The sequence below is a fragment of the Carassius carassius genome, chromosome 49 (assembly GCF_963082965.1).
Source record: "Carassius carassius chromosome 49, fCarCar2.1, whole genome shotgun sequence".
NCBI lineage: Eukaryota > Metazoa > Chordata > Actinopteri > Cypriniformes > Cyprinidae > Carassius > Carassius carassius.
The window spans coordinates 18,703,339-18,720,389 of record NC_081803.1 but is presented as its reverse complement, the minus strand read 5'-3'; the positions used below and the strand labels follow the sequence as shown (position 1 = coordinate 18,720,389).

At 35.5% G+C, this 17,051-nt stretch overlaps 1 protein-coding gene across 1 annotated transcript; it reads left to right on the top strand.

Moving 5' to 3' along the window:
- The first annotated feature begins 1,653 nt into the window (after nucleotides 1-1,653).
- On the top strand, nucleotides 1,654-15,582 carry LOC132132285 (integral membrane protein DGCR2/IDD-like). The gene is made up of 11 exons (XM_059544661.1): nucleotides 1,654-2,027; nucleotides 7,511-7,543; nucleotides 7,804-7,926; nucleotides 9,505-9,591; nucleotides 10,423-10,633; nucleotides 10,721-10,797; nucleotides 11,898-12,080; nucleotides 12,177-12,380; nucleotides 13,064-13,216; nucleotides 13,294-13,530; nucleotides 14,887-15,582. The coding sequence occupies exons 1-11, from the start codon at nucleotides 1,952-1,954 to the stop codon at nucleotides 15,123-15,125; spliced, it is 1,623 nt and encodes a 540-aa protein (XP_059400644.1). The 5' UTR covers nucleotides 1,654-1,951; the 3' UTR covers nucleotides 15,126-15,582.
- The last annotated feature ends 1,469 nt before the right edge of the window (nucleotides 15,583-17,051 follow it).

Here is a 17,051-nt window from a genome sequence, read left to right as displayed (position 1 = left end):
CTTCAGTTTACCCGCGCTCATAACACTAGCACAGAATCAGTTCGGTTCAGACGCCCTGTGTGTCAGTCTGCTTCATGCTGAATCACACATGCGCAGTATCATCAGCTCCTCGGTTCTCGAATCGGACGCGTCTGACAGAAACGGTTCTTGACTCGAGAACGAGTCAATCTTTTGTTCGTTATCTGGCTCGGCGTTCATCTTCAGTTCTCTCTTCACAGCAGTTCAGTCAGTGTACTGTTTGAGTAAATGAATTACTCCGGGATATTGGTTTGTTTTAACTCAGAGGGAGTGTCAGCCACATTAAAAAAGTTAACAGCTTAAGTTATTTGTGGATTAATGCGCATTGGAGACGTGAACTGTTTAAACGATTCAGTTCGATTTGGTGAACTGGTTCAAGAAGATCCGGTTACATCGAGTGATTCGTTCGCAAACCGGATATCACTACACTGCAGTGTTTTGAAATCTCACAACAGACACGGAAGAGAAGACAATGCTGAATAAAGTCATAGTTTTTGCTATTTTTGGACCAAAATGTATTTTCGATGCTTCAAAAAATTGTAACTGACCCTCTGATGTCACATGGACTACTTTGGTGATGTTTTTCTTACCTTTCTGGACATGGACAGTATACCATACACACAGTTTCAATAGAGGCACTGAGAGCTCTCGGACTAAATCTAAAATATCTTAAACTGTGTTCCGAAGATAAACAGAGGTCTCACAGGTTTGGAACGACATGAGGGTAAGTTATTAATTACATAATTTTGATTATTGGGTGAACAAACCCTTTAAGCTTTCAGAAAAAAAAAAACAATTGACTATTTAATGCATGTTCCCACTGTGACAATTAAACACATATTGTGTGTGAAATGTTTGCTCAATTTATGTAAATGAACTGAATAGCTTGTTTTTTTGCAAGACATTACACCAGGGGAAAAATTATGTACGATTTACATTTAAACTATTTTCACTTAGAAATTGCTAGTTCAATTCACAAATACTTACAAAGGATTGGAACACACTGAATTAAACAAGAAATGTTGAAACTTAAGTACTATTATCTCGTTAAACAAAACGGAAAAACAGTTATTTGTATCTTTGAAAAATATAGTGGCTAAACTAAATGGGTTTCATTTGTATCTTTTTCTATAAATTTGGGGAGGTATTTTTTTTTTAAAGTATTTTGACTCTTCACCCATGCTGCATTTATTTGATTAAAAAATAGTAATATTGTGCTGATTTAGTGCTCAATAAACATTTCTATTATCAATTTTGAAAACAGTTGTGCTGGTTACTTAAAAATAATATATATATTGATATTTTGATACTGTATTATTTATGTTGATTTTGTTTTCATGTTTCTTTGACGAATAGAAAGTTCACAACAGCATATGTTTTGAAATAGAACAGAAAGGCAACACTAGAAATGCATTTACTGTCACAAAATAGAAGTATTATTTTCCTTAAAAAAACTTTTAACAGTAGTGTTAATAAATTGATATATATTGGTTTAAGCAGTTATGTGACTGGCTGCAAAACAAACTTTTGAAATATTCCATGAAACATCCGCGTGAACAGTGAGACATGAGGGAATTGTCATGCGTGTGTTATCACGAGGGCTTGATGAAGCGCCTCCTCTGTGGGCTGGAGAACACACTTGGTTGGGATTGTTTTGATGGGACGGCGGCGGAGCCATCTTGTTTTATATGCGTCCTAAGTCCGTATACCGAGCCAGAGGAAACAGCCGTGGAATATGACACCACATCCCGACCCTAGCCAACTGAAATAAACGCATCCGAGTTTCAAAGCTTATTTCTGTTCGAAGTAGTACACGCAGAGAGCGGAATCTGCTGTTCGTCGTGATTTATTTTTCAACATCGGCGGCTGCTGCTTTAACTGCATTTTCTCTTTCACATTTTCTCCGGTGGAAGATACTATGAATGGAGGATAAATGTTGCCGAAGGCTGACAGCGGTGGTTTTGTGCTTCTCCTCTTCATTCTGACAATAACAGATCCGTCACGGACAGGTAAAGGTGTTGCTGTAATCATTGCTTGTGTTTGCTGCAGTCTGGACTGGTGAAGGCTTGCAGCTCTGCTTATGTTCGGTCATGAGGGCTGAGCTGCAGAGGCTCTTTCTCATGCCGTCAGGGCCTTTAACTACAACTGTGTTATCGTTTATTTTTGTGCCTTATATGTCTAAAGTTTTACGCCTTTTTAGTGCATTCCATTTGGCAAGCTGCTTTAACATTTAATTCTGAAAACTACATAGTATCTATTTATGTTACCATCTTTAAGCCTTTTATAATACGTACCATGTGGCAAGCTGTTTAAACATTTATTCCTTAATTGCATAATGTTTTTTTAATTCATTAGTTATTTTTTCCTTTTATTCTAGCTACTATACCAATCTTTTGCGTTGTTATTTGTATCAAATTGCAAAATCTTGCCATCTGTGGTGAACCCTATTATTTACTTTCAAATAGTTATTGCTGGTACCTGTTCCAGTTTTACGAGTCCTGGTAGTTTTATGGATATTTGTTTCAGTGGTGGGCAACAGCAGAAAAAATCCCACTCATTTTTTCAATAGGGAAATTTATTTTTTACAATATTAAAAAAACCTTAACAAACCCACTGATTCGTTAACTTATGGAATATGCTTTTGTTAAAGCCATCAGCCCACAATATTTTAACTTGTTTTTAAAATAAGTTTAACAATATACCAGTAAACCAAACCATACAGCAGCCATTCTGACATATGAGAAGAAAAAATATTAGAATAAGAAGCATATAAATGCACAGAGATTGTAACAGTATTGTGTTGAAAACCTGCACTTTAATAACCATTTTCAAAAGTTTGCATTTTCAGGCCTTCATAACCATTTTTGTGTAAATGAATGGCCAAAATGCGTAAAATATTCAGTTTTTAGTTAAAATGGTGTTGTGTAAACACTCCCTAAACAAGTTAGATATTAAAACTGAAATTTGTCTTCTATTAACTATTGTAATACTAGTTGAAAGTGAATAGTTATGACCACAGATTCCCACAATAAATGACAAAATTAGCCACTCAGCAATGGTATTTTTACTTGTCACTGTCGAGTTAGTGACTAGTAGCAATTTAAATAATACTGATATGTAATGAATGGTTGTTAGTGGAACTGAAAGATTTTAGTTGAAGAAAACGGTGACTATGGGATTTTTTAGTAATAAAAAATATGTTAGTACAGTAAAATAGATGCGTCTAGGTTTTAAGGAATAAATGTAAATGTTCAATTAACTTGCCATACATGCCAGCCATTTGCAGTCAATCTAGTGTTTCTGGTAGGCCACAGTTCAATACAGGAGCAGACAGATGAGGCTCTGGCTGGAGAAACATCTAAGCGCTAGGTCTCTGTTCTCATGTTCCTCTGTTAGATGGCAGGTTTATTATTCCTATAGATACAAGGTGATGCGTGGAAACCCAGCGGATCAAATAAATAGGACAGTATTTAGGTTAATGGCCTGTGATGTGCTTTTCTGTGTGTAGCTCAATTGGTAGAGCATTGCGTTATCAAGCGCAAGGTTGGGGGTTCGATTCCCTGGGAACACATGATAGGTAAAAATTGATAGCCTGAATGCACTGTAAGTCGCTTTGGATAAAAGCGTCTGCTAAATGCATTAATTTAATTTTAATTTAATTTAATTAAGCCCAGGTTATGTGCTCGGTCTGCACTTATTTTCAGTGACAAGAAGGTTTGGTCTGTCTCCATGTTGATTCTCATCGAATAAACCCACAGCTGGTGTTTAATCTCAGTGTATGCTCTTGTTAAAAGTGCATAATATTAACATGATTGCTGTGATGTTAACATTAAAGGAGGCTCTTGCATATCTTTACTACTGACCTAGAAGACGTTTTACTACATAACAAACTCAGACTGATGCATGCAAAATCCATGTGCAAAATAGTAGGACAATGAACCATTTATATTCCTCTTCATGTACATTTGAACCTAAAATCTTAATGTTGAAAAGGTTTTATCTTTTTGTCAACTACCCAAATAGGTTATTTATACTATTTTGGTGATCACTAGAACTTATGGACACATGGCCGAGGAGGATTTTACAAGTCTAACAGTTGTTCACAATGGTCTTACTGTGTACAGCGGTGAATGTGGTGCAGATCTGCTTCTAGTAATCCATCCAAAGTAGAGAACACTCCGCTCTTCTGAAGACATCTCTGTGTCGGTGTGTTTGTTTAAGGATAACTTTAGACTCAAGGGTTGCACAGGTGATTGATTAAACATCTGAATGTCTGGACCTCCCAAGAAGCTTTAAAAAAAAAAAAATGTAATTAGTATGTCTGTAGGATGCTTCATCTTCTCAAGAGATTGTTTAGTGGATTGGAGGATCAAGCTAATTGGGTGTTTGCTAACTGCTAACAGAAATTATTTTATTTATAATGTTAGATGGCTTTTAAGTTTAAGTATATAGCTATATGAAATGATACACACACACACACACAGAGATGTTGAGGTTTTTGTGTTTTATGAATCTCTTGAGAAGATGAATATACACATAATTATATATATATATATATATATACATACATATATATATATATATATATATATATATATATATATATATATATATGTGTGTGTGTGTATCATTTCATATAGCTATATACTTAAACTTAAAAGCCATCTAACATTATAAATAAAATAATTTCTGTTAGCAGTTAGCAAACACCCAATTAGCTTGATCCTCCAATCCACTAAACAATCTCTTGAGAAGATGAAGCATCCTACAGACATACTAATTACATTTTTTTTTTTTTAAAGCTTCTTGGGAGGTCCAGACATTCAGATGTTTAATCAATCACCTGTGCAACCCTTGAGTCTAAAGTTATCCTTAAACAAACACACCGACACAGAGATGTCTTCAGAAGAGCGGAGTGTTCTCTACTTTGGATGGATTACTAGAAGCAGATCTGCACCACATTCACCGCTGTACACAGTAAGACCATTGTGAACAACTGTTAGACTTGTAAAATCCTCCTCGGCCATGTGTCCATAAGTTCTAGTGATCACCAAAATAGTATAAATAACCTATTTGGGTAGTTGACAAAAAGATAAAACCTTTTCAACATTAAGATTTTAGGTTCAAATGTACATGAAGAGGAATATAAATGGTTCATTGTCCTACTATTTTGCACATGGATTTTGCATGCATCAGTCTGAGTTTGTTATGTAGTAAAACGTCTTCTAGGTCAGTAGTAAAGATATGCAAGAGCCTCCTTTAATGTTAACATCACAGCAATCATGTTAATATTATGCACTTTTAACAAGAGCATACACTGAGATTAAACACCAGCTGTGGGTTTATTCGATGAGAATCAACATGGAGACAGACCAAACCTTCTTGTCACTGAAAATAAGTGCAGACCGAGCACATAACCTGGGCTTAATTAAATTAAATTAAAATTAAATTAATGCATTTAGCAGACGCTTTTATCCAAAGCGACTTACAGTGCATTCAGGCTATCAATTTTTACCTATCATGTGTTCCCAGGGAATCGAACCCCCAACCTTGCGCTTGATAACGCAATGCTCTACCAATTGAGCTACACACAGAAAAGCACATCACAGGCCATTAACCTAAATACTGTCCTATTTATTTGATCCGCTGGGTTTCCACGCATCACCTTGTATCTATAGGAATAATAAACCTGCCATCTAACAGAGGAACATGAGAACAGAGACCTAGCGCTTAGATGTTTCTCCAGCCAGAGCCTCATCTGTCTGCTCCTGTATTGAACTGTGGCCTACCAGAAACACTAGATTGACTGCAAATGGCTGGCATGTATGGCAAGTTAATTGAACATTTACATTTATTCCTTAAAACCTAGACGCATCTATTTTACTGTACTAACATATTTTTTATTACTAAAAAATCCCATAGTCACCGTTTTCTTCAACTAAAATCTTTCAGTTCCACTAACAACCATTCATTACATATCAGTATTATTTAAATTGCTACTAGTCACTAACTCGACAGTGACAAGTAAAAATACCATTGCTGAGTGGCTAATTTTGTCATTTATTGTGGGAATCTGTGGTCATAACTATTCACTTTCAACTAGTATTACAATAGTTAATAGAAGACAAATTTCAGTTTTAATATCTAACTTGTTTAGGGAGTGTTTACACAACACCATTTTAACTAAAAACTGAATATTTTACGCATTTTGGCCATTCATTTACACAAAAATGGTTATGAAGGCCTGAAAATGCAAACTTTTGAAAATGGTTATTAAAGTGCAGGTTTTCAACACAATACTGTTACAATCTCTGTGCATTTATATGCTTCTTATTCTAATATTTTTTCTTCTCATATGTCAGAATGGCTGCTGTATGGTTTGGTTTACTGGTATATTGTTAGATGGCTTTTAAGTTTAAGTATATAGCTATATGAAATGATACACACACACACACACAGAGATGTTGAGGTTTTTGTGTTTTATGAATCTCTTGAGAAGATGAATATACACATAATTATATATATATATATATATATACATACATATATATATATATATATATATATATATATATATATATATATATATATATATATATATATATATATATATATATATATATATATATATATATATATATATATATATATATATATATATATATATAATATATAATATAAAATATAAAAACAACAACAACAACATGATTTAGAAAGATTTGAACATTAATAAAATATTTCAGGTTTTGGAAAACCTGGACCACTCACACATATGGGCATAAGTAATTGACTAAATTTATATTAAATGTAAAAAAAGAAAATATATTTCTATTATATTTCATTATATTATTGTCTTTATTTAATATAAATGTAATAAATTATTCCAAAAAATACATAATTTTATTCTTATTTTCATTCTTGTTTAATGAATTGGTAGTTTTGGTATGTTTTATTATTAATGAGATTGTTTATTTTATACACATGTAAAGAAATCTAACTTAATTAAATATACTTTAATAAAATATATAATATAAATGTAATAAATTATAATGGTAGTATTTTACAATAATAATAAATATAAATGTATTTTATACTTAATGTAGTTTATATAACTATGGTTTTATACAAATTTGATTATTTATTGGTATTTCTATTAATTATTTTTTATAAACATTAAAGAATGTAACTTAATGTATTGTGAATGTGTGTTTTTTCTACATTTTTATGGTCCTAACTGAAGGCTTTTCCTTCTTGAAGTTAGATATAATTAAAAAAAAAAATTAGTGCCTTTGCAAGATCCCATTTGAACAAAATAAATGCATTAGAGCTTTCTTGTCAATTACATTGACTCTTGTTTGTGAATGTAGATGTATCTGTGCTATCTATTGTTGTTTATACGCTGCTAACCAGGAGACAGACTGTCCCTTGAGCCTCTCAGAGATTAGGTCATGTTATACTGCTGAAATCACTAAGTCTTTCTCTCCCCCCGCAGGTCCACGGCTCGCTCTGGCCAGACTGTTGCCAGGTAAGCTGCGATCCTTGGAATCCTTACAAATGAGCTTGAGGGTTACCAGCCGGTCTGGTTTGACACTTTGCCCCTGTTTGAGTCTTATTCGGCTAAGCCTGACATTGACACTGATGTCCCTAGATGCCGTTGAACGGCCCTTAATCTATTTTCCTGTTGCATAATAAATCATGTTTAATTCTAAACCCACGTAATGGAGTCTTTGTTGCAGGTTGTCTCTTTCTAGATCAGTTTCACTAAGTGTATTGTCTGTGTTTCAGATCAGCGCTGCAGTCCGGCCCAGTTTACCTGCCGGAGCGGAAAAATGCAGTGCATCCCTCTGTCCTGGCAGTGCGATGGATGGACGGCCTGTGAGGACAAAAGCGATGAGATGGATTGCCCCAGTAAGTTCACACACATACACACACAGCCACATTCTTGTGCAATGTACTTTAAAAACACGCTCATGCTTGCGTCTGCGTGAGGAACATTTTCTCTTCCGCTTATTTGTCATTTCGCCAGTGCTTGGTACCCTGGATTTTGTGTGCTGTGGTTTCTGTGTCTTAACCCTAGAGTGAGACACGGTGCTCAGAGTCTGATTCCTGGATGGGATGAGCGGATTTACTAAGCATGTGATCTGTGTCTCGTAGCTCCTTGAGACACTGCTGATCAGAATCACACCCCGAGCACATGAGTGTAAGAGAAAATAACCCACTGACGCTGAGGATTATGGGCTTTGTTTTGGTGGTGTTGCCAGATAATCAGGAAGCGACTGCACATAGACCTGTAGTCTGGGATATTTGAGGTGGTGATGCGATTGTTTGAATCAACTGATTGTTGTTATCAACTGATTGGTCTTCATATCTCTTCCTTTGATTTATTGTGCGTTTAGCAGTCTTTTAAACTTTTCACTGACACTTTCAGGAGATTAAATAAGTTTCATATTTCTTATACGTTGCCCGATGGGACTCATATGTTGAATGTGTGATATGTTGAATATTCACAAAATATTTGTTCATAGGGTGACATTGCTGGTGACTGAAAAAAACATTTTGATTGCATGTTTATTTAATTTTTATAGTTTTTGTAATTTATTACTTTTGTGTTCTAGTTCTTGCAAAAAATGTTATGGAGCAGTTTGCCAACAGTGACCGTTTGTTTAAAAAAAAAAAATCACATTTAAAGCCATTTCAGAGCAAATTAAATATCAAAAGTATGTAAAAAAAAAAAAAAAAAAAAAAAAAAAGAGCTACTGTCTCCTGAACTCTTGTCTAGCCCTTGCCTTGCTTACTAAAGTTGTAATCATTATTAGAAAACAGTGCAGGGTTACGTCACCTGCTCATTTCATGCTTGTATTATTTACACCGCTCTTTTCTGATATCGTTGTAATCGAGTCCGTGTTCTCAGGAGTTGTTGGCTTATTTCTTGATTGGTCTATCATTCTTCTTGTTTGGTTGTCGGATTTAGTGCTCCTTCTCTTAGGAAATGAGGAAGTGGTTTAATTCTTAGAAACTCTGTTTTTATCTTAGCAGACCTGCTGCCACTCCATTTCCCTTCCGTTTGCTGTGGATTAATGTTTCAGCTTTTATGACTTTCTTAAAAGTACTTACACAGCCAGCAGTGATACTCAACTGCTTTTGGTTCAGGGCACAGATACAAAAAAAAATAACTATATATATATATATATATATATATATATATTAGTTTTTTTTTGTATATATATAATATATATATATTGATTTAACGGTTATAGTTTTGTTCAAAGTTTTTGAGGATAAGGCCCCTGAGTTCAAATCTTTCGGGACGTGAACTGGATTGACTGATCCGTTGAAATTGATGATTTGATGACCTAACCCTGTAGCATTTTATTGAATGTTATCCTTCCAAACAAATATAGATCGTTTCCACAGATGATTTATGCTTCAGTCTAGTATATTTTGGCCTTATTGTATTCTGATATTTCTTGTTTCGCTCTCTTGCAGCAATAAAGGAGGAGCAGTATCGTTACAGTAACGGTTTTGAGCCGGTGGAGGACGTCATAGGAGTCGCTCAGCCAGTGCGCTTCAACAGTAAGACACTTCCTGATCTCCTTAAACACGGGTGCTGTGAAGATGCACGGATTTTGCATTACTATATGTCAACATTTCCCTTAGCAAGCACATAAAATATTACAAAATCAACTATTTTATGCAGGATTTAAAATAAATGAATCGCATAAATATACAAAATCACAAGCACAAATAAGAGCTTAACCTGTGCAGCAGCAGGGATCATTTTAATTATAATAATAATTATTATTTTTATTGATGTTTCTATTAAACTAGAGATAAATTGGTATATTATAGACACTACTGTTCAAATGTTTGGAATCAGTTCTTTTAAGAAATCAATATTTTTATTCAGCAAGGATGCATTAAATTGGTCAAGTTTCAAAAGATTTCTATTTCAAAGAAATTCCCTATTTTTGTACATTTTATGTTATTATGTTAAGTTAGTTAAGTTATATATATATATATGGTCATAGTTTTCACAGAAATATTAGGCATCAAAACTGTTTTCAACAATAATAATAATAAGAAGAAGAAGAAGAAATGTGTATTGAGCAGCAATATTCAAATCAGAATATTCTAATTATTTCTAAAGGATCATGTGACACTGAAGACGGGAGTTGTGATGCTGAATATTTCAGCTTTGCATCACGACATTTAAAAATATATTAGAAAATAGAAGTTGTAACAATATTTCACAATAATACTGTTTTTACATATTTTTTTATCAAATGAATGCAGCCTTAAAGAGTTCCATTTATATATAAATATATGAATACAACTGTAGGGTGTTAGAAGTTATGTGGAAATGATAATGTTTTTTAAATAATGTAATTCCTGCTCCAAACACAGGGAAGTGTCCGAGCGGCTGGCATCATTATGAAAAAACAGCCAGCTGTTATAAAGTCTACCTGAGGAGCGAGAACTACTGGCAGGCGGTGGAAACCTGTCAGAAGGTCAACGGTTCCCTCGCCACGTTCGGCACCAACGAAGAGCTGCAGTTCATCCTCAAGATCGAGGTGGACTTCGATGAGAAAGTGTGCGAGCGGAAGGACCAGTGCAAGTGAGTGTGTGTGGATCTGTTTTCTGAGGAAGAGATGAGGGTTGACAGTTTAAGGTTCTCAATGCTGTGGATGTTCTGTCGTTGCAGGTTCTGGGTGGGATATCAGTATGTGATTACCAACCAGAATCATTCGCTCGAGGGCCGTTGGGAAGTGGCATATAAAGGTTGGTTTTTGAAGAAATACAGGGAACTGAAAACTCACCCTCATGTCAAGCAAACATAACTTCTGCTTTCACTGGAATGAAAGAGAACGAGGACCAGAGCTGTTACACAGCACAATCACCCCCCCCCCCCCCCCCAAAAAGTATTTCAAGTCTTATGAAGTCTTATCATAACTGAAAACTCACCCTCATGTCAAGCAAACATAACTTCTGTTTTCACTGGAATGAAAGAGAACGAGGACCAGAGCTGTTACACAGCACAATCACCCCCCCCCCCCCCAAAGTATTTCAAGTCTTATGAAGTCTTATCATAACTTAGTGTGTAGAACAGATTGAAAATGAAAATGGTTGGGTTGAACTCCTTAACCAGATCACTTTGATTTGTGAATGATTCATTCAGACTGGTTTTGTGAAACAAATCAATGAATTGATTCATTGTAACGATCAAACATCACTATTTCTGTAGTGTACTCTGATTTCAGCGAATAATTAATTTTCAACTTAATTTTTATGATTTAATTTATTTTTCATTTAAGTATTTATTAACATTTTGAATTAGCTTTTTTTTTTTTTATATTTTAGTAATATGTACTTTTTTAATATGTACAAAATGTACTTTTGTCATTTAAATTTTTTATATACATTTCTGTTTTGCTTAGTTTTTATTTGTTTCGATCATTGAATAGATTTATTTTATATTTTCCGTTTTTATTTTAATTTAGTTTTATTTGGTTTAGTCATTTTATTATTTTTATAAACAAGTATTAATGTGTGCTTTAATGTATTATTTTAGTTGTCGTAATTTGAATAGTTTAAATCAATTTACTTTCAACTTGCAGTTGCCAAAGCAACATTTATCATTTTCATTTAAGCTTAAGGTTGAATTTTACTGTGAATGAAATTTAATGGTTTTAGTTCTAAAAATAACAACTCTGATTTCAAACGACATTTGAGGATGAGTAAACAATGACAGAATTATTTTTTAATTTTTTATTAAACTATTTCTTTACCTTATAAAGAAAATCTAATTTTTTTCCACATCTGTTGGCGTTTGGAACTGTTCCCTATAATAGCGACTCTCATCCATTGTCTGTTCCTCACAGGATCCATGCAGGTGTTTCTGCCTCCGGAGGGTCTGGCTAATTTGGGCGAGGCGAACCCCACCCAGGATAATGTATTCTGTGCCCAGCTGCAGCGCTTTCAGATCAAGAGCATGAACGAGCGAGGCTTGCACAGCTGGCACGCCGAAAACTGCTACAAAAAATTCCCCTTCCTCTGCAAGAGAAGTACGTCCAACAGTGTATTCACAGAAGGCCCTGCTTGCTAGCATTCTGTTAGTACTAATGTACTGATATCTGATATCTGACCGGTTTCTTCACCAGGACAAACATGTGTGGACATCAGAGACAATGTGGTGAACGAGGGCTATTACTTCACACCTAAAGGGGACGACCCGTGTCTGAGCTGCACATGCCACGACGGCGAGCCGGAGATGTGTGTGGCTGCCCTGTGTGAACGCCCGCAGGGCTGCCAGCATTTCCGCAAGGACCCTAAAGAGTGTTGCAAGTTCACCTGCTTGGATCCCGGTATATTTCACGATCTCTCCAAATCACAGTGTGAACTGCAAGCCAGTTGTGTGTGCTTGAAATGAATCCCTGTATTACAGTTGAAGGTTAGGGGACAGATGAATGTGCATCATGTCATTTTTTTCAAGTCAAGTGAACATGGAGCCTACTCTGCTTTCTCTTATTGTAAAGCTAGATTCTCTTGATATGTGTGGACTGGCAAACTATCATTATTTCAATAGACAGACGAAAATTAAGACATTTTTATATAAATTCTATGCAATACGCAATATTGAATACATTTTTTTTATTTGAAATTTAAAGTTTTTGATTGTCATTTTTATTAGTCTTTTTTAAAAGCATTTCTGTGTGCTTTACTTTTTCAGCTAAAACTTTTTAATTATTTTTTTCTTTTAATATTAATATTTTATTTTAGCTATATTTCATTACTTTTTTTTTTTTTTTTATAATTTTCTTCATATTTACTCACACTGTGTACACACATTTCACAAAAATGTTGTGCATTATGACCAAATATCTGCTGGTTTATACGTGTACTACTACTGCATATTGTTTCAGTCACTTTTGAATATATCAATAATTTCTAGATAGTATTTTCTGTTCAGTGCTCAGCCAGCAGTACACTTCACTCACACACATTCCTAGTGTGGGGCTGTGCTCTCATTAGTGTTGTCTGTTTTCAGACGGTAGCAGTCTGTTTGACTCTATGGCCAGCGGGATGAGGCTCATCGTGAGCTGCATCTCATCCTTCCTCATCCTCTCGCTGTTGCTCTTCATGGTGCACAGACTGAGACAGCGCCGGCGGGAACGCATCGAAACCCTCATTGGAGGAAACCGTAAGGCCCTGTGTGATCAGCTGATTATATGCACGAGGTAAAGTGCTGTTTTTCTGAATCATCGCTGTGTTTCACAGTGCATCACTTTAATCTGGGTCGGAGGGTCCCTGGGTTTGACTATGGGCCGGATGCGTTCGGGACGGGCCTGACGCCTCTGCACCTCTCTGATGATGGTGAAAGTGGAGCTTTTCACTTCCAGGAGCCTCCACCCCCTTATGCTGCTTACAAATACCCAGATATCCACCACCCCGATGACCCTCCTCCTCCATATGAGGCCTCCATCAACCCAGACAGCATTCTCTACATGGACCTTGGTATGTTTTTACAAAGATTAACAACGAAGTCTTTTATATACATATGCAATTTACCATTTATGATCTTGAATTTGTTTTATGGATCACACTCTAGAGGTCAGATCCAAAACCTATATAGACAATTTTTATTATGTTAATCCTACATTCTAAGATTCCCGAAAATGGCCAAATTGTCATCGTATGTATCCTTTGCAAATAAAACAAAACCAGAATAAATTTTGCAGCGAATCCCCCCAAACTGACTGTGTGATGAATGGAGTCGAGAGGAATATCATTTGCAAATATTATATTCCATTTAATACTGAAAAGTGTTGATAAAAAAAAGTTAAATCGATTATTATAATTTTACACAATATTTGTGTATACGTCTGTGTTTTTTTTTTCTGTATTCGAGAGCAACAACATTAGCTTATAACAATGCTATAATAAAACTATTGGAAATATTGTGAATGTCTTCAGCACTTGAATATTGTTCTTTTGCAGTTAAGCTCATTTCTAAATTATTTACAAAAATACTATTTAAGAATTATTAGTATTATATAAATGACATTATAGTTTTAATTAATATTTTAAATTAGCTTTTAATTTTTGTATACCGTATTTTCCGGACTATAAGTCACACTTTTTTTCATAGTTTGGCTGTTCCTACGACTTATAGTCAGGTGCGACTTATTTATCAAAATTAATTTGACATGAACCAAGAGAAATGAACTAAGAGACATGAACCAAGAAAAAAACATTACCGTCTCCAGCCGCGAGAGGGCGCTCTATGCTGCTCAGTGCTCCTGTAGCCTACACTGAAAACAAGGAGCGCCCTCTCGCGGCTGTAGACGGTAATGTTTTCTCTTGGTTCTAAATAAATGCGACTTATAGTCCAGTGCGACTTATATATGTTTTTTTTCTCATCATGGCGTATTTTTGGACTGATGTGACTTATACTCAGGTGCGACTTATAGTCCGAAAAGTACGGTATTTATTTTAGTTTAAATTTAAGTTGTTGTTTTTTTTTTTTTAAGTAAAATTTCTATTTGGCTCTATTTTATACCGTATCTAATTACATTTATTCATTTAGATTTTTTAGTTGTATTTTTTTTTATGTAAATTATGTAAACTATTTTCTCTCTCTCTCTGTCTATTAAATGGAAAAGTTTATTTCTTCAGTTTTAGTTTGACTAACTATGAATTAAGATTATTTGATCATTTTACATTTGCTTGCTTGCTTCATTTTATTTGAGCTTTACTTCGATCAATGGAAATGCTTTGTAATAATTGTGGTTAACAATATCAAACACTAGACAGCAGTGCAGCTCACTAGGTTTTGGATGACCCTTCGCTGACCTCCTGTTCTCTCCTCAGGACGGACCGGTGTTCCGCTGGTGACTGGTCACATGAGCGGTACGGTCAACTCTCTCCAGAGAGATTTCCCAGAGGCTGTGCTCCCCGCCCTGCTGCCGCCGCCCCTGGAGGAGCGCGAGGACTCCATCGACAGCAGCACCCTGCTGGTGTCTCCAGACACCCCCAGCGAATCAGAGAGCAGCATCACGCAGAGCTCCACCGCAGACTGCAGCGGGCCCTCGCTCAGCACCATGGTGTAGGGCACATCACTGGAACATAGGGTACATGTCCAGACCGGACACTTTACTAGCTGAAGGTAGGACTCAAGGACGACTTCCCTTTTAGAGCAAAGACTTCAGACACGAATGAAAAGATACTTGTTTCGGGTTTTTATTCAGCTTGAGTGTCACATGTAAATACTTCCGTCGGCCATCGGCTGATGTCGTGGAGGGCCAGTAAAGCACCTCTCTGTGAGGTTGACACTGACATGTGTCGATCGCCACACTTTGAACTAATGAACCGGTTGATGAACAGACTTTTTAGGCCTCAGTGGTGTAATCAAGACGACCCGACGTTCTCTCACTGGACTCTTTCCTGGCACAAAGAAGCTCATTACTGCTCTGTCTAAACTGACCCTTCAGAACCCTGTCTTGATGGTCATTTACAGGAAGGATCCGTTTGGATGTGAACGACACCATATTATTATCTGGAGTTCTGTGATGTCTGGTTTTTACATTTCTGTCTGTCGGATCAGTAGCACAAAAAAAAGATTCTTTTAGATGGAGGTACGAGTTTCAGCCACTTTTAAGTGTCCTGCTGTGACATGGTGATGCCTTGTTTTTGGAAAAGAATGTCATCACCAGCCTGGAAGCTTGTGAGATTCTTTTGGGAGGTGAACTTTTTGGCGTGTCGACGATGTCTAGCAAGGTGAATCTCGTGAAAGTAGTGAAGAAATGACCCGTTTCCACCGAAAGAAAAAAATAAGAGATTATATTTTGCATAGAAGCTTATTAAGCAATTCATTTTTGCATCATGACATTTTTTCGTGGCATTCAAACACTCCAAAACTGCTCCGTGGTCCACAATATTTCAAACAATATTCACAACTATTTCATGACCATACTACCAATAAATAATAAATACTAACATTTCAAAGAAAAGAAGATTTTAAAATAATTGTAAAAATTATGGTATTTGCTGTACTAAAATTTTGAATAATCTAGGAGATTTCCATTACTCTGTTACTGGAATGAATGTTTCTGCATTACAATAGTGAAGAATTCTCATTGTTTTCATTGTGATAAGGAATTTTTATGCGAAATAGAACCTCTTTATTTTGTGGTGTAATATGATCTGGTCATTTCTTCATGAGATTCATCCAGAAAGTCCGGCACTCATATACATTTTGGATATAGAATGTAACTGTAAAAAAAAAAAAAAAAGATAAAGCTCAACATTGACCTGTGTAATAAATATTTTCAATCATTTTTATCTCTCAAACTGATCTCAGATGGTGTGCTGAAGCAAATCATGCTGTTTGATATCAATATTTCTTTAGACTTTAGTGTTTAGACTTGCCCATGATGAATTCTGAGGTTTGCGTTCGTTCATGTTCGCTCTGTCAGTGTGTGTGTGTGTGTGTGTGTGTGTTTGAGACTTTGTAAATCATCTGCTCTCATATTATTTAGATGTCAATCACCAATAACAACGTTCATTAATTGACACTAAGTAAATGTGAGCGCAGAAATGTAAATGTATCTAAGAGCAAAACACTTCTTCTTTTTTTCTGTTTAGTCATTTACCAATTTACAGACTACTTAATTACCATTTGGACAATGTTTTTCTGTTGAATGAATTGTGTAATCAAATACATAAGTTATGAACTTAGATTTGGTCTGCATTGTTGCTCACTGAAACGAACACTGCTTTTTTTTTTTTTTTTTTTTGACTGGAATAAAGCCCAAACTAAAAGACAATCAGGCGTTTCGTACAAAGTTAAAGATGTTTTTGCACAACAAAAGCACATAGACCTACTGTGTTGGGCTGAAATGCAAAGACAAGTTAATGTGAAGTCAGCCAGCAGATCCCTATTTCATTAAAGATCCATCACCAGCACCAAAATAATTGAGGAGAAAGACATTTTTGTCATCCAGGTAAATGTTCTTTTACTGTGTAGTCTTTGTTTT

Coding starts and splice junctions, on each gene's coding strand:
- LOC132132285 (XM_059544661.1), top strand. CDS start 1,952: ATGTTGCCGAAGGCTGACAGCGGTGGTTTTGTGCTTCTCCTCTTCATT. Junction 7,544..7,803: donor TCTGGCCAGACTGTTGCCAG/GTAAGCTGCGAT, acceptor TCTGTGTTTCAG/ATCAGCGCTGCAGTCCGGCC. Junction 12,381..13,063: donor GTTCACCTGCTTGGATCCCG/GTATATTTCACG, acceptor GTCTGTTTTCAG/ACGGTAGCAGTCTGTTTGAC.